This window comes from Pyrus communis, chromosome 9 (assembly GCF_041283825.1).
Source record: "Pyrus communis isolate YQ-2024b chromosome 9, ASM4128382v1, whole genome shotgun sequence".
In the NCBI taxonomy this organism is placed as follows: Eukaryota; Viridiplantae; Streptophyta; class Magnoliopsida; order Rosales; family Rosaceae; genus Pyrus; species Pyrus communis.
The window spans coordinates 16472841-16493596 of record NC_142573.1 but is presented as its reverse complement, the minus strand read 5'-3'; the positions used below and the strand labels follow the sequence as shown (position 1 = coordinate 16493596).

General features: G+C 36.7%; 2 protein-coding genes and 1 pseudogene across 3 annotated transcripts in view; 1 reads left to right on the top strand and 2 right to left on the bottom strand.

Moving 5' to 3' along the window:
- Positions 1 to 8846: 8846 nt before the first annotated feature.
- Positions 8847 to 10207, bottom strand: LOC137738788 (uncharacterized). The gene is made up of 3 exons (XM_068478262.2): positions 10076 to 10207; positions 9623 to 9844; positions 8847 to 9284 (listed from the first exon to the last, which is right to left on the bottom strand). Exons 1-3 carry the CDS (start codon positions 10136 to 10138, stop codon positions 9129 to 9131), a joined length of 441 nt encoding a protein of 146 aa, XP_068334363.2. The 5' UTR covers positions 10139 to 10207; the 3' UTR covers positions 8847 to 9128.
- A 4527-nt stretch (positions 10208 to 14734) lies between these two features.
- Positions 14735 to 18321, top strand: LOC137740639 (monothiol glutaredoxin-S15, mitochondrial). Its single transcript, XM_088700267.1, is given in 6 exon segments — positions 14735 to 14941; positions 15096 to 15179; positions 16348 to 16693; positions 17327 to 17393; positions 17880 to 17958; positions 18014 to 18321. Coding segments are annotated over 4 exon segments (324 nt in total). The 5' UTR covers positions 14735 to 14941; positions 15096 to 15179; positions 16348 to 16578; the 3' UTR covers positions 18077 to 18321.
- A 244-nt stretch (positions 18322 to 18565) lies between these two features.
- The window catches only part of LOC137740164 (periodic tryptophan protein 2-like), a 36875-nt pseudogene continuing 34684 nt past the window's right edge, over positions 18566 to 20756 (bottom strand). Inside the window, exons 4-6 of the transcript XR_015966754.1 lie at positions 19769 to 20113; positions 19064 to 19291; positions 18566 to 18951 (exon numbers count right to left, since the gene is read on the bottom strand). The product of XR_015966754.1 is annotated as a periodic tryptophan protein 2-like (transcript). The remainder of the gene's footprint in view (positions 18952 to 19063; positions 19292 to 19768; positions 20114 to 20756) is intronic.

Here is a 20756-nt window from a genome sequence, read left to right as displayed (position 1 = left end):
AATAGGAATTGCCTAATGCAATATATACGACAGGACTAGCACCTAACTTGGATCCAAGGTGAGTGAATTGTACGGATATGAACATACACATGAAGGACTGGCCCGCCCCTAGGTGGAGTACTAACACCGAGGTGCAGCATGTACAAATATGTATGAATGTCATGACAGTAATATCCCAACCATATAGCAGCATTTATCACATTTAATATCACAATAACAATACTTGGCAATATAAGCATAAAAATGGGGTAAATATGCATTTATGGAAACTGTAACTACGTATAGATATAAAAACAAACTGCCCACTCACAAATACTTCGTCGGATCATAGCCTCCGAGCCTTGCCTAACCCCATACGTCCTCGGGATATGTTTCCCCTATATGTGAAATTACTAATTAACTCAGGTTAATAACACCTAAACAGAAACTTAAATAAAACCTCCATGGATTGCTCAAACATGGGGTTTGAATATACGAAATCGATTTACTCGACGTCACAGACCTATGCAAATTGACAGAAGGTCAATTGGAGGCCAGATGCGCCGCCACACACAAGCTAAGGCACAATCATACACGCCACCACACGCAAGCAAGGCCCTGACATCCATCAGGAATATTCTGTTAAATAACTAACAGAGTTTAACGGCGTTACCTAATGAATATTCTGTCAACTTTGACAGAATATTCCATCGTCTTCTCCGATGGTCCTCGCTGGTCGCTGCCGTCTGAGCTTGTCGAATTCTAGAAATTTTCGTCAATTTCTGGGTAAATTTTCAAAGCTTCATAACTTGCTCATTTCTCAACCATTTTTCAAGAAAATTTATATGGAAATGAAACTCTTGAGGAGTAGAATAAATTTATATCTTTTGGAAGTCCAAAAATGGACGGGAAATGGCCTGAAAATGCCTCGAACGGTTCTGCCAAAAACTCAACTTCTTGAAACGAGGTTGTTTCACATTGAAGCTTCCTCAAACTTGTCCTAGGAGCCTCGGGGAGTTGTAAGAAAGCTTCCCCGACCTTCAAAACCCCGTGACTCGACCTCAAACTCGTTGAACCAAAACTCACCGAGTCGGACCTTCCGAGTTGGTGAGTCAAAACTCAACCAAATCACAATATGGTTACATGGTTGTGTTCGTGGAGTTGAGGGAGTTCAATGATGTAGGTTGCAAGTCACATTTGAGTGTTTTGAGGGTCGTTTGAGGGAGTTACAGAGAGAAGAGAGTGAGAGAGCCTCCGGGGAAAGAGAGAGAGGTTTGATTTTTCTCTTAAATTTGATTGGGTGTGAAGTGCGAGAGTGAAGTGTGGTTGGTTGCTTCCAAAAGGAGGGAAAGCAATTGATTGGGTGGTGAGGATGAATTTAAGGAGATGATTGGTTGTTTGTGTGAGGGATAGGGGACACGGATCCACCAATCAAGGGGAGGATTGGATTTGAATTTCAGATTTTGTACAATTTTAAATGTACAAAATCTGTCCTCCTGACAGTGTTCCAAGCACTGATAAATTTGTATGCGCATGTACAAAAATACCTGTAATTAATGTACTTTAACAGAGCGTAACTTTTTCGTTACAACTCTGATTTGGGTATAACTTGCGTCCACGCGTTCGTGACGACGAGTACTAATTTAGTATGAAACCAGGAAAAAGAAATAAAAGTTGAAAGCCACATCCACGTCAGATCCCACTTTTGCCCAAAAAGGGTAAAATCATCAACTCACACCAACGAAAAAGAAATTACAGTGAAAAGTAGGGAAGGGTCGTCACAGACAATCTTACTTTGAGAGTCTCCTTAGCATTTCTATTTAAAGTTTGATTGTTGAAATAAAAGAAAGATACGAAAGACATGAATGATAAGAGCAAAAAAAATGAAATGTCTAGAGTATGCTTGTATAAATATGGGTGTCACATCCCGACCCAGGGCGGATCACTTCTCGGGCCTGCTTCACCACCGTAGCACGATATTGTCTGCTTTTGGCTTACCATTCCCTCACGGTTTTGTTTTTGGGAACTCACACGAGAACTTCCCAATGGGTCACCCATCCTGAGAGTGTTCTTGCACGCTACTCGCTTAACTTCGGAGTTCCTATGGAACCCGAAGCCAGTGAGCTCCCAAAAGGCCTCATGCTAGGTAGGGATGGGAATATACATAGATCACTCCCTTGGGCGATGTGGGATGTCACAATGGGCCATTTTGATATAGGAGCCTCAATTTCGAATTTTTTGAATCAGACATCTACAACTATTAAAATTTTGATCAAACATTTTTCTACTAATTATAATTAAAATTTTATGATTTTTATTATATTTAATTTACCCATTAATTCACAAATTAATATCACAAATCTCCTAGAACCACAACAAACATCTTATCTTATCATAATTCGTTTGAAAATAATATTTTTTTAACTCAAATAAATTTTTTTATTTGAATTCTAAAAATACTCAAACATCCTTTTAACATACAATTATGAGATATAACATGCACATATATTAAATATAATGTACCAAATGATTGGCATGTTTATAAATTTTATATGGATACATATTAGTATTTTGGTACGTTATAAAATATTACTTTGGGTACATTATGCAATTCTTTATTTGGTACGTACCAAATTATTAGTATGTTGTGTTATCCTTATTTTGGTTCGTACCAAGTTATTGGTACGTGTTGTGTTATCCTTATTTTAATTATAAAAGAACTCTTATTTTTGTTATAATCTGTATAAAATGCTAAGCTGAAAATTAAAAAAAAAAATAAAATTTATTCCAATTAATCTTCATCCCACTTGAATCCTTAAATTGAGGAAGAGATGAGAATTCATAAAAATAGCAATAAATTGATTTATATTATTGAGAGCATTATTTATATGGAAATGAAAAGACTACTTAGTCTTCTATCACACAAAAAAAAAAAAAAAAACCTCCCACTCCCCCCCCCCCCAACGTTCTCTCTCTCTCTCCCTCTGTCCTTCTCATTTTCTATAAAAATGCGTTTATATAGACAAAGTGTGTAGGCAAATGCTAGTAGATTTTAATCAAAGGTAAAAACACTTTAATCAAAAGTTGGAAAGTAACAAATGTTTAATCTATAAATATGTCTAAAATGAGGCATCTAATTTTCATCCCACTTGAATCCTTAAATTGAGGAAGAGATGAGAATTCATAAAAATATCAATAAATTGATTTATATTATTGAGAGCATTTTTTATATGGAAATGAAAAGACTACTTAGTCTTCTATCACACACACAAAAAAAAAAAAGGGGTAATAATGTAATTTCACATGTTCAAAATTTACTATTTTTATTGAAATCTCACCTACAGATGATGTTTAAATACCTCTAATTAAAATAAAAAAAAAAAAAAAAAAAAAAAAAAAAAAAAAACCTCCCACCCCCCCCCCACGTTCTCTCTCTCTCCCTCTCTCTCTCTCTCTCTCTCTCTCTCCCTCTGTCCTTCTCATTTTCTATAAAAATGTGTTCATACACACAAAGTGTGTAGACAAATGCTAGTAGATTTTAATCAAAGGTAAAAACACTTTAATCAAAAGTTGGAAAGTAACAAATGTTTAATCTATAAATATGTTTAAAATGAGGCATCTAATTCTAATTTTCTCTACAAATATAGTAGGGAAATAGACAAAAATGACCCATTTTCTTAATTTTGTGACTGAAATATTTCGGATATGCACATATCATGCACACGACATGCATAACAGTAGGACATAAATATGATTTTCCTAAAACTTACAATTACCAAATTGCCTTCCCATATAAATGAGTTGCCCAGAAATTCTAACCCTCATTTCTCATTTTGTAAAGAGAGAAATGGATAGGAGAGAGAGAGAAAGAGAGAGAATCTCTCTCGCCTAATTCCAGCTCAAAGAACCCTAACCCACTCATCTTCTTCGTCCAAGAGCTCTCTCTCCCCACCCTAATAATCGACCTCACAACTCCCAAACCAACAAATTTGAGCTCGCAAAATTCGTTCGAGTTCGATTCGAAGTCCCCAGTTAGCGATGAGTACTGTGAATTTGAGCAAAAGCCTCAAATTTTGAACCAAAAGGATCCGAAACCTGCCACCCTGATCTGAGTCTGTGGGGAGTCCACGGAGAATCATACTTTGAGAGAGTCTCCTTAGCATTTCTCTTTAAAGTTTGATTGTTGAAATAAAAGAAAGATACGAAAGACATGAATGATAAAGGCAAAAAAATGAAATGTCTAAAGTATCCTTGTATAAATATAGTATTGAGATAGAATAGATATATTATACTGTTAATACGATGTAAATTATCATTGGAATTCGCTTTCTAGAGTCTCAGTTAGGGTTCAGTTCGGTTTCAATAGGTTCAGTTTTTTGCCAAAACCAAAACCAGACGAAATTTCGGTTATGTTCAATTTGTCCATTTTTTCTCGATTTAGTTTAATTTCAGTTGGATCTGGTTTCAATTCGGTTTCGGTTTCGGTTTTTTTTAACAATACAGTCACCCGACACACCAATTCTTTAAATATTATGTCCATAGGTTCATGTAAAAACCTGCATAAATGCAGACTACAAGTCATACCTCCAAGAAGGCATGCAACACAAAGTAAATATATTTAAAACAAGTTGAAAACAAACATCAAGAGCTCTGTTGTTTGAATAACAAATATTTGATAGCAAGTGGTAGATTCTAGCATAAAAGACCATTTGAGCACCTGGGATTACACCTGACTTAACTGTGAAATGGTACGTAGAAGACCATTTCGGACATGATCCAAGTTTAATGGGACCAGTGGCTGGAGTTCTCGTTGGATTCACAATCTTCTTTGCCTTCATGTTTGCATACTGTATTAGGATACTCAACTTCCAAGTTAAAGGAATTCTTTGCATACTGTAGAGTTGTTATATGTGTGTGCTACCGAAAGTGAGATGCAAATATATGTGTTATATAAATATATATATATATATATGTGTGTGCGCGCGAGCGCGCGCGTTGATTTTCATAATTAATATATATTAAATAATTAATAATATATATCAATGTGGTTTGGTTTATGGACCATCAAAATCGAAACCGAACCAATCAATTTCGATTCGGTTTGATTTTTTTTGTTGGATTTTTTTCAGCTTCTGTTCGGTATTCGGTTCGTTTTTTTTCTTTTGGTTTTTTTAATCTACCGCTAGTCTCAGTCAAGATTACCAAATCAATATCACTTATTTTGTTCTGAAGTGGAGTTATCTGAAAAAATTGGAGTGGAAATATCAAAAATCACATTGGAATATCTAGAATTAGAGTGAAACTATCGAAATAGGATTGTTCGAGCTAATCGATGATGATTGTTTGTAATATTATTTTAGATTTCTTATTTATATATATAAATTAATGAAAACAAAAAACCAAATCAATTAATGAAACTAAACATATATATATTTATATATATATATATATATATATATATATGAACTAACCAACACAAGCACAAATTAGGAACTGGATCCTAACCTAAGCTCAGGATGGGAATCCTCATGAGCAGCCCATCTAAACCGTTCAAACTTGATTCAACGGCTGCAGTTATTATAACTTTTAGAGGGGCCCTCTGTTTGGAGCCGTTAGATTAAATTTCAACGCTCCAGATGTACTGCTTAGGAGAAGCCCCATCCTGAACTAAAGAAAGGATCCAATTCCCTCAAATTAATCTAAAATGATTGCATCCCAATAATCATAGTGTTAACTTAATTTGGGAATTGGACAATAAGTGGTGGTGGAGAAAGGTGGAGAAGGTGGTGGTGGCCTGTTGGAGATACCTAGGGGTAAGTGTAAGTGAATAGTTGAGATTTTGGAATTAGGGGGATGTAAAGAAAAATTGGGAATTGGAGATATTGGGTCTCGGGCAGAGGAAAGAGGGACTTTTTTTGTTTAATTAAAGGAGAGGCAAACAGAGCTTAATGAGTGTTTGTATTTAGTTAATTGTATGATCATGCTTTTTTAAAGCAGGAGTAAGATTGATCTGAATACAAATACCATAGATGTCTGGTCATAGACTCGTCAACTTCGGGTGAAGTTGGATCAGAAGAAGCAGCGGTGCCACCATCACTCTGTTCTAGAGCAATAGGCAGAGTCCTAGCAATTCCACTGGATAACCATGCTTGTCCCGCAAGATATGCAATCTGATCTAGATATGGATACAATCAGATCCTTTAAGTCTTGGGGTTCCTACGATCTAGGAATTAGCGTGCACCGCAAGTAATCATAACTCCTAAGAGTGAACAATATCTACTTCTAGATATCATTTAGGATTCAGAATTAAGATCCATCCTAAAAAAGTCTTTCTCCACATGGTATAAATACACTCGTCCAGAGATTTCTTCACGTGTTGGATATTTGCTATGCTCTCAGAGCAATTGTATTGTTCTCGGAATTACTGCTCTACCAGAATAGTTGATAATAGCTTGTCGCCTCGGCATGCGGTCTGAATAGTTAATAATAGCTTGAACGTCTCGACATGGGGTTCAGAAACAACCTTGTGGGTCTTAATCGGCATGATGTCGAAGCTCGTATCTTTATGGTCACTATGATACATTTCTTTCATCCTTTGTCATACCGGAGCCTGTTGGTAACTAACAACAATGCGGTGGTCAATTCTGCGAATTTTCAATTGACACAACCTAGCACCTGTGTGTATTCGAATCAAGCTTCGCATGATGCATAATCTTGAACTTCAACCTCTAGTGAGGCCCATAATAATAAGGCCTTTGACTTGAATGTGCGCTGCCATCCTTCCAAGTTTATCTTGGAAACTTGTTACAAGAAGCTTTTTCTTTCCTTTCACCATTATGTGGGACACCGCGCATGACCTCATCTTTTCATTGAAATAGGGGCCTTTGCGGCACCGCTATATCTCGTCTTATGCCACAGCCGTTGTCGCATGAACTGCAAATTGAGGATGTGCAGTTGATTTTTCTTTCTTGCTGTTGATAGCGTGTAATAGCAAACGAAAGTGGATGACTGTTGGATGTTATGGGCCATTGATTTTTCCTACAATCAAAATAATGACTAGCAGAGATTAACACTTCTTTCGATCGACATAATTTTCTTTCATGGGAATATAAACGTGTAGCGAATAAACTCTTATCTTTTTGGGGCTGATTGCGTTGCCCTCGGTGTATTGTCATTTATCTATACTTTTGGCAGCATGAGGAATACTTCTGGTGCTATAAAGGCCTTATGATCTTTCAATCAGTCATGAAACATTGTTGCGTTCGCTTTTGTTATTGCTTACGGTAAAGTGATCTAGTCAGGAGGTTTTCATTGTTGGAATCAAATTCGCGCACATTCGCAAACGCAGGTAAAATCAAGTCGGACTAGCCCATGATCTCCGATGAGAGGAGAATGAAGTTGATTGGGGAGTGTGGTTGAATCCGAATAGGGCTGCCTACATATCTTTAGAAGGAGGATCAAACCACAAGTGTAGTTCTAAGAAAGAATGGCATGAACCATCCTTGACGAATAGCCTATGGCAAGGTATTAAAGAGATGAGTTCTCCATGAACATGTGTTCATGTAGACAGCGGAGTTCGGACTATGTTAGGCATAGAGAGAATATGTGTGTCATCTTGAGTGAGTCTAAGAGAGAGTCGATGTAGATGAATACCATGGCTAGTGTATTTATAGGAATCTTGAGTGTACTTGTACGGAAAGTAATCTTCATCGAATTGGGAGACTATTTTGGAGGAAATCTAGGATAAGATACCTAACCCTCCTACAATTTTGATTATGTTGCCTAATCTCCAACACAACCTAATTTGACTTTAATTAGGGTAGACAAGTAACATCTTTAATAGACCAAAGTAGGGGTAGACGTCGGTTGGTTGGGTCGGTTTTGGGCCAAAATTGAAACCAAACAAACCTAGTCGGTTGGATCAAAATTGTAAACCGAAATCGACCAAACTGGGTTATTAAAGAGTAGCTGCTACCTTCTCCAAATGGTGCCTCCTGTTTTTCTCACTCTGTGTCTGCTTCCATCTCCCAGAATGGGAGACCCGATTGCTGTCTTTTCCAAATGGGAAAGTTGAATGCTCTCCCCCGAAGGTGTGGCCCTCATCTCTCTCCTGTGCATTTTTTGGTCAAATCTCTCCTCTGCATTTTTTTTTTTTTTATTTGAACGCCAATCTCTCCTCTGCATTTAATAATCACAAAAGGCATCAAAATGTCTTTCATAATTCATTCCTCTATACTTTTTAGGCACATAAATGTTGCCTTTCCTTTTTGTTGTTTGCTGTTTCAATGAAAGGAAAAGTGACTCTTAAATTAATCATGTTTTGTTTTTATGTGGTGGATATATAGTAACTCATAAATAACTAATTATTTATATTACTACATGTATTAATTAAGATTAAAAATTAAAATAAATATATGTGAGTCGGTTCGGTTAACCGTATCCTAAGAATTTTGGAAACCGCTTGCCAAACTGATTAAGGTTGGTGCGGTTTAGTTTAAACACTGAAAATTAATATATTAAAAAAAAAAAAAAAAAAAAAAAAACCAAACCAAACCAAACCAAGCCGCTGGTGCGATTTGGAGGTTCAGTCGGTTTCTTTTTTTGAATGCCCAACCCTAGACCAAAGCTAGCTTGCCGGACTACGCTCCATGGGGCTCGAGCATTCCGGTCCTTCTTGTCGTGCGTCATAGGCCCAGAAAATCATGGTCCCACAGATATAGTCCAAGCAATGAACATATGGTATGTATATATGGTGTGAGTTGTGACGCGCTTAGGCAATTTCTTTTTTTGGTGGAACTCTTGGACAGTTTAAAGGGTGAAAACTTAGAGGCTATAGAGATGATGCAAATTAGAGAGAACAAGTAAGGTTTTGAGATAAAACACACTTTCTTAGTATTAGTCTATTTCCACAACACTGTTAATTAACAAGGGGAAATAAGCATGTCTTCCTTTATTTACCAAACAGAAAAAGAAGAAAAAAAAAAAAAAACAAGGGAACAAAAATACAATATTTTGCATATGAAAGAAAACAAACTATAGCCATTTCCATAGAGCTCGGATGGCTAGCTAATCTCCAGGACAGCAGGTCATAGGAGCTTTAATTTGTTGAAACTGAAGGCAGAGCAATCGTTGAAGAAAGAGAACTATCTTCAAATCCTAGTGCTCGGGTTGCTTGGGTTGTTTGGGTTGGTATGGTTGCTTGGGGTATTGGTTTGGTTACTTGGGTCGTTAGGGCTATTCATTCCCAATGTGTTCTTGACTGCATCAGCTGCTCCTTGAGCCATGTTTCTAACTTGCTCACTTGTCTGCAATCAAATACATATAGTACATGCATTGTAACATGTGTATATAGTACAAGAAAAAGACCAATACTATTCACTCATTCCATGCATATTTATAACTAAAATTAAAAGTACTGAATTTGGAGTGCAGAAGACCAATAGCGGATCGAGTGTAATAGCAGTTACCTAACAAGAAGGGTGGAAAGCACTAGCTTTTATCTTACTAGTTAACAAAAATGAGTGATGAATTGATACTAATCAAATTGACTTATGTTAATTCTTTACTAGATATCTAATAAGAAATATATTATCTATGAAAAATTGAATAATGATGAAGGAGATGGCAGGAAGTGGTTGCATGCCTGTTGAAGGAGGTGGGTTGCTTGGTCCTTGATGTCTTGGCCAGTATGAGAAGCATCAGATGCCTTGTTCTGGGCAGACTGAGATGCATCAGATGCCTTGTTTTGGGCAGACTGGGATAATTTTGACGCCTTGTTTTGGGCAGACTGAGATAAATTTGATGCCTGGTTTTGGGCAGACTGAGCTGCACCCGATGCCTGGTTTAGAAATTCATCCTTCTTAACCTGTACAAGGTGTGGATCGGAAATGAAACAGCTTATTAACTTGATAAGTGAAAGTTGATTACATTATAACCAAATCAAATTCAACATTATTAATTACAATAATTAACAGTTGCTGCAAACATGGGCATCGCTACATTTTGCTAGAGTGAATGTGCTTCCCCTTTGCACTCGAGTTCAAATCTCCTCGCTGCGCTGAAAATAGAATATAAGAAATAAAACAGCCATATATACCTGAGCTTGACCAGTCAACTCGCCAGCTTTGTGACTCAAATCCTGATTTTGGTGGCTTGCCATTTTGTGCTTAGTTTTCTCTTCGATGAAAATGAATCAAATTTCAGATGAAGGATGTAGGATGCAAAAGCGGTTCCATTTGAAAACTATATATAGGTTTGTGGAAAATCTCCTGTTCTTGGCACTTCCTTGTTCCTACCCCAATTTTTGCGTGTGTTCTCTAGCATAGTTGTGGCATGTATTGATGTAGGAATGTTTCAAACAAGGTTGGTTTGTTTTAGTCAAGAAAGAGAGTCCCTTGGCATAGACTCCGGGTAAATTAAAGCTTTAAATACCTTAAGAAATCACTGGTTCTTTTCTCTTGCTGATATATATCGGATCCGATAATAATTTTGGCTAGTACGGGTGTACAAGTGTTTTAGTCGTTAGATTAAATTATTACAGCTATTAGATCTTTTATTTTCAATTTTAATCACTCTTTTTCTGTACTACTCCCAGATTTAGTTTTTTTTTTTTTTTCCTTTTCAAATCACATTTAGTTGATTGAGCACTATCTCGTTTATTTTCTATATGATAGCCATCACATTGGGTACATTACTTTCTTGTGAGCCGTGACACTGAAATGATAATTCATAGCTTAATGATAAACTTAATTGAACTAACTTTTTGGCTTATATATACATGCTTAAACCATACAAATCACTAATTAGTTTCCTCTCTAACATTTTGGCTGATACTAGCTTAATTAACTATGCATCTTTCACATGCGTACGTAACATATGAAACATCACATAAGCAAGCATTCTCCTAAGTTAAATGAAAATACCATTTTTTTTAAGAAAGAAAAACAAAAGAGAAGACCTTGAGAACCAAAACTACATAATGTAACCTAATACTGATGTGGGGGGAGCAAATGGAGCTCATTGGAGTCAAATGTTATGTGACGCTCCATTGATGATCGTGTTTTACGGATTTTTTATTTTATAAATAGGACAATACTTGTGTCCAATCTATGGGTGCATTTTCTACCAAAAAATATCTATGGGTGCATGCATCAGCACACTTGTGATTAGCATATTTATACAGTATTTATAGACATTCTAATAGAAAACGTTGATTTTTATTGTCATCATCTAAAATTATCTTCATAAAAAATTAATTAAGTTAGACATTGTTAACTAGTAATCCATATATATCGAACAAACCGGCATTTTTCCATGAGGGTGTTACTTGTTAAGTACGAAAGTTGTTAATATGTTTGATACATATAGCTAATTAAACGATCTATAATTTGATTAATTTTTTTGTACAAATCTTCTAATTATTATAAAGAAAATTAGCATTTTTTATCATGAAGTTTGTACGATAAACACGTTAATAGTAAGTGGCTAAACAAGTAAATGCACCTAGGTATACTGAGTAATTACAAACGGGTCGGTCTGGGGCCCCCTTTTTCTATACATTTGGACCCGGCCTGCCCCTAAAACTTCAAGGCCCTGCCCCGCCTTGCCTTGTTTCTCTTATGTAAAAATTGGAACCGACCCGTACCCGTCTCCAACCTTGATTACCTACCCCGATCCGCGGTTCCTATACCCGTTTGCCCACCCCTAGGCGGAAGGGTTGCGTGATTTATTTATTTTTTATTTCTTAAATCGGGATTATTATTTTATTAGACTGTAATAGGGATAATTTAAGGTTGTTGATTAATCCACCCTTAGATTAATCTTCAAATGAAAGAGGAACTCACAGGTCCTCAAAATGAGTACACTTAGCTAAGCATTACTGGACATTTCAATGTTTAAAATATGCGGTATGAGATTATGGTTCAACCTATAATTAATATAGTTTTGTGTAGTTTAAAATTCACTAAAAGGTGGATAGAAACTAGAAGTAGAACGTGTAAAAAAACTGGTTAAGAGAAGAAAAAAAAAAGGTTTAATTGGATTAATAGTTCCCGTGACGATAGGGTAGTTAGAAGATAACCATGTGGTAAAAAAATTAGGAGTTAAGGAGTGGGCAAACGGGTCTTGGACCCACGAGTAGGGGCAGGTTCATGTGGGTTGGGGCGGGGCAGGACAAGATCATATTAATGGCGGCGCGGGGCCTATCCAAGAATTTAAGAACACAGGCCCCTAGCCCAAACTGTTGATTCCTAACATTCGATTAAATCTTAGCCGGTTGATCTCCTATCAATCTCAAGACTCACTTTCGTTTCGATCAAGGTCACAACAACAACAACAACAGTTGCATATTTCAGCTAATAACTACCAACTTGTACTGCTTCTTTTTTTTGGCTTTCTTCCCCAAAAGCCCTTTGGAATGACTCATTGCCTTCATCAGGTTTGTGCTTTTCGTCTTTTTGTCTTGCATGTGGGTTTTTAGTTTTAAATTTGTCTTTCCCATTCCTTTTCAACAATTTTCTCACCTCTTTTTCCCGAGAAACAAACACCAAGGTACTAATCAATAAAATAACACTAGTGGGCATCTTGCTTTTCATAGTAAGAGCAAGCCCAGCGTTGCTGGGTGCTTGGGGGACAGGCTAGAGAAAAGGGGCCTGAAGCCTTGTGGACTGGCTCCAGCATTGGAGAGCCCGAGTGGAGGTGGAGGCCCGAGCTCGGGGCCCGTGGAGAATTGCCAGCCGAGAGCCCGAGCGGATGTGGCGCCAGCGTTGACGTTAGCTTGGCGTGAGGCCATTTTTAATTTTTTTTTTTTCTGTCAGGTGCGTGCACCCCACTCGTGCGTGGGGGCACGTCATCGAGACAAAATCAGAAAAAAAAAAAAAAAAAAACAGTACTTTTTCAGTTACCATTGGGAAGCCACGTGGCTTCCCACGGACCGTTCGATTTTAATGGTAAAAAAAAAAAAGAAGTCTTATTTAATATCCACCGTTCGATCTGAGATCAACGGTGGATATTACTATGCTTTATAAATAAAAAACTAAAAGAAAAAATAGTTTTTAAATTAAGAAAAGTTACCGTTGTGACACGTGGCACAATCTGAAGTGTTGGAATTCAAATTTTTTTATATCCAATGGCAGAGATTAATTAGTTGAATAAAAATTTAAAAAACATTGTAAAAAATTGTAAAAAATTCAAAAAAAAAATCTGAAATTTTTTTTAAAAAAATTGTTTTTACTTTTCTATAAATACCTTCTCATTATCATTTACCTTACACAACAATTTCATATTTTCTCAATTACTTTCAATCACATTCCTTTCTTTGTCTCAAACTTTCAATCCATTTTTTTTCAACAAAATGACTACTGATACAAGTACGAATTGGTCGCTTCTTGAAGATGTTGCGTTGTGTACTAGCTGGGTTGAAGTTACTCATAGTTCAGAAAGGATTAGGTTGTACATAATGCCACGTGGCATGCCGTCATTCGTTAAAAATCTGATGGAAATCTATCCTCAAAGATTGTAAACAGATTATGACACGTGGCGCGACGTGATTGGTTAATAATTTTATCAGAAATCCATCATCAATAATTGTATTTTCGGATAATGACACGTAGCATAACGAGTACGATTAAAAAATTTATCGGAAATCCATCCCCAATAATTGTCTTTTCGGATTTTATGACAAGTGGCGCAACGACAACGATTAAAAATCTTATCCGAAATTACAAATAAAATTATTTTGTATTATTTAATAATACTTCGGATAATGACACGTGGCGCAACGAGAACGATTAAAAATCTTATCCGAAATTACAATTAAAATTATTTTGTATTATTTTATAAATAAAAAAAATACTAATATTTTATTGTTTATTGCCAGGGCTATTGAAGTGTAACGGTAGAGATGCAAAGGCTATTGCCAGGGCTATTACTGTTCATTAAGGGCAGTTACTGTTCATAAGGTGGATTGAATAGTGAATAGCCTGGGGGGAGGACTCCAACGCTGGAGTTGCTCTAAGCAACTCTCTGTATAAATCTATTTTTTTATTGAATTAAAGTTCTTCTCTTCTATTTTTGTTTTTCCTGGTTAGAAAGAAAGAATCTGAAATTGTTCAGATTGGGAAATTTCTCGAATTAATTTAGTGAATTAACAGTTAATTAATTTGTGAAATTGGAGAGATGTGTGGTTGTTATGCATGTCAAATTTTAGATTATGCAGAATTACAACGTGGAAAAGGAAGATTGATTGTTCTTTTGCTTGATCTATTGCACAGGTCTCTAGTACGAAGCCTTCTTTGGTTTCTGATAGCAAAATAACAGACGGAAAAAAATTTGGACCCGTAGGAGCAAACGGGCCGGGTTAGGTCCTATTCTTATTTTTAAAATCATACTGCCCGACCCGCCCCACCTTGTTTCATTTACAATCAGGTCTGATTCGGTCCTTTCAATTTTGGGCCTAGCCCAGCTCGTACCCATCCCTATCTGTGGTAACATATGTTAGGATTTAAGCTCAAAATAAATAAATAAATTCGTCAATTCTCTATTAATTGTTAGTACATGAGTCTCACATATGAGACTAAAAATATAAAGTTATCTTCACATGTAAGCCTGATATGCTAATAATTAACGAAGAGTTGCGTTTTAGTAGAATAGTGTAGCTCATGTGCTAATAATTAACAACGAGTTAACGTAATTTTTAATTTTGAATTTAAATCATAACAAATTTCACCGCATAGGCTTAAATTCTATTTTTTTTTTTTTACTACATGACAGAGACTAACAATCTAATTAGGCAAAAAAATAAACTGGATTCAAATAGCCGGACCGAACAACCAACCAACCCTTCCATCTTTTGTACATCGACGGTGCAGAAAGCTACACTCACAGCTCGAAAGAAAACGCACCTCCTGCTTCTCCTCAGCCTCCTTCCACGGTGGTTCCACCTCTCTCCTCCTCTTTCTACCAGGTAAATCGATAAAGTTTCCGAATCCGACTTTCCATTTGCTTTCCGACTAAGCAAACAAGATTTTCACATCGATTTTTATGAATGAATGTTACTGTAAAAAGCTTTCAACTTTCCTTCGTTTTCCGACTAACCAAACAGGATTTCATGTTCTTAGGGTTCACAGCATGGCGAGGTCTCTTTCGAATTTGGTCTTCAAGTGGCTTTCGTTTCCCGGCTCGGCTTCTCGACTGCCACAATTGTAAGAATTTGATTAGGTTGCCCACATTTGGCTACTAGTAGTAATTGTAAGGGAAATGATTTCTGCACACCCTTCTATCCTCGTCCATGCTCCGGTTTATCTTTGTTTGATGATTCTCTTTTGATTTCTTCGATTCAAAGGCAAGAAATAAACAGGAGTGTGTACGAGGAGAAAAAGAGTGTTTGGAAATCACTAATAGTAGTAATAGTAGTGCATACGCAAGTGCATAACTGAAGAGTGTTGAGATTGAGAGTTTGGTTCAATCAAACTAAACCCAGTTAAACTATGGGTTTGTTTTGGATTAAATACTGTTTTATATATGATTTTAAGAAAAATACTGTTATATTTTGATATTACCTGTCTGCACTGTTTTAAAAATCCCACCTAGCCGGCGCTAGGCGGCTGGTCACCGTCCTGATTAGTCACTAGGCGTTCGAAAATTAAGTGAGTGCACGTAGACCTGCTTAGGAATCTGCCTAGCCCGCTTAAACCCACTTAGGCACCCACCTTGGTCGCGACTCTCACTTAAACAGAAAATCGAAAACTTTCATTTTGCACTTTAATTTTTTAATAAAATGTAAAATACTTATTGAATACTTGGATGAACGCTCATTATATGCTTGTTCCCCATGTTTTCAATATGTTCTAATACTTTTATAACCTATATGTCATTTTATTTTGCATATCTCAATACAATTATGTATATTTTTTAAGTATAAATAGACACTTATTTATACAATAATATAATAAATTTACTTAAATCCACCTAGTCCGCCTAGGCCCCTGCCTAGCCGCCAAAGCGCTAGGCCCCAGCCTGCCGCCCAACTAGCGCCTAGCATTTTTTTGAACTTGCCTGTTTGTGATTGGAATTATGTTTCGGTACAGAGTTAATTGAATTATCTATGTTCGAACATACCCTAAACCTTGCTTGTCATATGGATTGAGATTTTGATCGCATGGCATATATTAGATTGTGTGGCAAGAAACATTGCTCTTTATTGTATATGTTATATGCTTGCATTTTTGACCAGGCCATGTATAGGAGTGTGTGCGTATCTGTGCGAGTGTATATGTTTGTAACAACACATTAATCCGCGGCATGTTTTGAATTTGGTTTGTATGCTTCATACTTGTTGATGATAACATTAAATGGTTTCTTTGGTGGTAGGCACCTGCATCCGTTTATCCCAGTGGCATGTGATACAATACCAGTGTGCCAAATGAGCTCGACACGCATGATGATTTTAAACCGACTAATAAACTTGAGAGTTTTGACCTTAGTTTGAAGGACCTTGTTGAACAGGTATGTATGCCAAGCCAATATTCTTAACATAAGTTTATATGTTCCCCTTGTCATCTGGACAAAGGTTAATTGTCCTTTACGTTAAATAGTTCTGGTATGTTTCTGGCATATGACGTCAAGGACAACCCTGTAATGCTTTATATGAAAGGAGTGCCTGAACTTCCTCAATGTTGATTCAGCTGACTTGCCATTAGAGTATTAAAACCATATCGTAAGTGCCAAGTCGTTCAATACTCCTTCATTCATTCATGGCTTTCTAAAGTTCATTTAGCAATCAAATCTATCTATGTATGAACGGAAATAACTGAAATGAAAGCATAGTGATATCACTATCTTCATGATTGCTCATATGTTCCATCAAATTGGGACGCCACTAGCTGAAGATAGATATAAATAGCTTGCCAGTGTCAAGCATATCCATACAGGTGCATTTGATACTTCCTGCATAAAGAGTGTCAGTTTCGTACAAATACGTGATGCACCTAATCAATTAGAATTGTCTGGAATGGCTAAAACGTAAAGTCATCCAGAATGGAGTAGAGTACTGTTTCAGCTGCAGTGACTGACAGATTGTATTAATTTTCTTTTCAAGTTTACATATTGAATGAAGTAAGTTGAGTGAAGCTCTTCTTATTTGTTGTACTTTTCAAGTCTTTTGGAATTTTAATTCAATAGGTAGTTCAACTAGAAATTATGAAAGAACGGGTTCTATGTTACCGAGTATAGCTTGAGTTTGTGAACAAACATGACTACTAAATAGCTACTAAATTTCACTTATTGTTAGCAGCAATAATGTTATGCATTGCTGCTAACTATTTTCTTATGATGATTGTGGACTTTGCAGAAGTTCCTTTGGCTTCTAGAAATATCTTGGAAGATCCTGAACTGAAAAGTGCTGTAAAAGCCTTTAGGTGAGTTGATTCTTTGTGGTGTAAATTCTAAAGATTTCCCACTTTGGTTTTAGTTTATAGAATTTTGCCTTTCCAAATTTGCTAGCACCGCTTATAAATAAAGGATGTAAATAATCGTTATTTTTTTGGGTGAAGTACATAGTACTAGCTGTTAAGAAGTCACTGTTGAATGAAGAATTATGATTGTCACGAATCGTGATCTAATTATAGAACTCATCGTGTTCATTGGAGGTTAAAACCTGTCTCGCCCTCTTCAGCCAATGATTGTGCAATTAGAAATAATAGATATCCCTTATCTTTCATCGGTAGGGTATTTGAGTACTATATATTTGAGTGCCATATACAAGCCTAAGACAAAAACTACTACAAATTTTGTTCGTTATACAGAGACAGGATCAGGACCGACGATTGTGATAAACTTTGTCAATTTGGCCTTTTTGATTTGGAGTTGATTTCTTAATCTTACTCTTTTTTACCCCTAGGAAGCCACTGGCCAACGTTTCCTCAGATATTCATCAAGGGGGAGTTAGTCGGAGGGTCAGATATTATTCTCAATATGCATCAGGTTAGTCCTTGTAAATTCGGTTATTCATTGTATCGTTACGTCTTTTCATTTTTAGAATGGTGAGCTCAAGAAAAAGCTTAAGGACATCTCAGGCAGTCAAGAGAAGAAGTCTGAATAAGTTGTTGAATTTGGAGGGTAGAATGATACATTTCACCCACGTTCATTTTTTCACATATTTGGGTAGTATGTGTCGATATGAACTCATGGGGGTAAGTGGAATGAAATTGGAGCTAGAATGAAATTGTACGAGGCTCAGCTTTTTTTTGTTGCTGAAAAATGACAAATACGTGGGATTATGTATCACTAGAGTTAATAAACCTAATTTTACTATGTCAATTGTAATAAAACTTGCTTCTTTATTCATCTCCTTTCGTCCTCCTGCAATATATCTGGTTTTCACGTGAGAATAGGGTTTGAGTTAGTTGTTCTGGTGCCTAGGATTGGATGAGAATGGGTGTGACCTTCACATGCGTATTTCCCAGCCTTCGGAGGGTCCCGAGACCACCTAGGTCCCTATGTGGATTTGCCCGTGCCTACACACCTTTGTTTATTTCCCTCCTCTGAAATAACCCTTGCTACGATTGATGTGCGTATACTTCGCAAGAAATTGCAAAAACAATTGAACGAATTTTGTTCGTTTATATCATTCCAAACTCTACATAGACAGAAGCAGAATAGGGAAAAAGGAAAACTTCGAGACATACATTTCCCCGGTACTAACTCCGTTTGTCAATATAGTACAGAAAAACCGCAAACCGGCATCAGATCGTACGATGAATCCCTATTAGGGTCGGACAATGTTTAGCAGAGTTGCAACATTTTTCATTTCCCTGAGCTTGCTGAACATAAATATTGAAGCATACATTCATTGGAAGAACATGTCTCTTTCAAATCCTGATGTGTTCTTGTTATAGCCTTCTGTAGGGATTTTAAAGCAGGAAGCAACTTTCTAGAGTTTTGTTGAATAGAGTTATCATGAACTTTGCAGAGCTCCTGCAAGACAAAACATACGCAAACCATCAGTGAGATCCTGCTATGAAAACAATGCTACTGTAATGCGTTCACAGCATCTGAACTCGGTAGAAACGGAAGCCAATAAAAGTACCTGACACCACCGAAGTATGAACTCCAAATGTGGGCGACTTTCTAACAGATCTGCAAATACCTCAATTAACCTTTGCAAATGTCTGTACGCAATTGATGAGATGACAGCAGGGATGTCTATCGGACTAACTTTGAAAATACACTTTTTATATAGACTCTCTTCGTTTAATCTGAGACTAAGGATTAAAGCCTTGCTCAATTTATCTTGATTGAGTGCAGCATCAACAGCCTGCAGAACAATGTAATTAGGAAACAAATGAAAAGAAAACAAAATTGAAGGTAGAAATCTACAAAAACTAAGAAAATTAGTGCCATTTTAACAAAGGGTCACACCATTAGTATTTACCTCCAAATTTTCTCGCAAGCCTTCCAATCATGAATTCATTAATATCCATTATAAACCTTGTATAAAATCTATATCTCTCTCCCCTCCCCATCCACTCTCCCTGCCAATGACATTCAGTAGCTCTCCCCCTAACTTTGGAACAGAGGCACCTTTGTTCCCATGGGGCCTCCTCTAGGTTCAAAGGTGGACAGTCTACCTAGTTTTTCTTCAACTAAGTTTATGTTTATATCAGACAAATATTGATGTTTAATTTGAGCAATTGTATTATGGTAGCATACTGAGTTTTAACAAAACAAAGCTTTAAAAATTTTTGATGGGTAATCTGCGTAGAGGGAATTTTGTAATATTTCAAAGTTTCACCTCAGGTGTGACATCAATGTCAAGATCAGTTGGGTCAAAGATAAAGGCATCATCAATTGAATAAACTAGAACTCCCTCTGTTGTTGCTGCTGAGAAGCTCCGACCCGTGGGGGCAATTCTCAAGCATTTTGTTCTAACAACTGGCCTTCCATGGTTAGGCATGGATCCTGGTAAATCATAACCCAACTTTCCCCGGGTTTGCTTGTCAACACCTTCTTCTATATCACTGTTATCATCGTCAATTAAATCCAGTGGTCCAGCATCTGTCATATTCTTTGAGTTTAAGAAGTCAAGAACTCCATCCAAAGATACATTGTGAGTTATTTGAAACCTCTGCAGCTACACCTGCGAAAATAAATCCACTACATCAATAGACCTAAAAACTTTAAGGTTTGAACATAATGAAGAAGTGGAGTTCCTCTACAAGCTAGTTTTAGAGAAATACCATGGTACCCAGTGACGCAGACAGGAGATGTACCCAATCACCCATACATATACAATATAGACAAGGAAAATTATATACACCCTAACTTCTCTTTTCCCAACTTACATGGCATTCTCACACTGGAATTAAAAACATTTTTGTTTTACCAATGCAATGATATATTTCTCAACTGTGGGAAAAAAAAGAACATTGGGAGAAAAAAGTTGGTGTATTTTCTAAAGAATAAGTTTAGATGATTGATGTAGAAACAATTAGATTGTAACAGGTTTAAGGCCAGAAAAATTCTACCTAAGAGCATATTGTAGACATCGAAATTTCAGTAAAATAAATGTTAACCAATGTATTAAAATCACAACATCCATTTACTTCACCAACCTCACACACTTACTTCACCCACAACATCCACTTACTTCACCTACAACCTCCACTTACTTCACCCACAACATCCACTTACTTCACCCACAACATCCACTTACTTCACCTACAACCTCCACTTACTTCACCAACCTCACACACTTACTTCACCTACAACCTTCACTCACT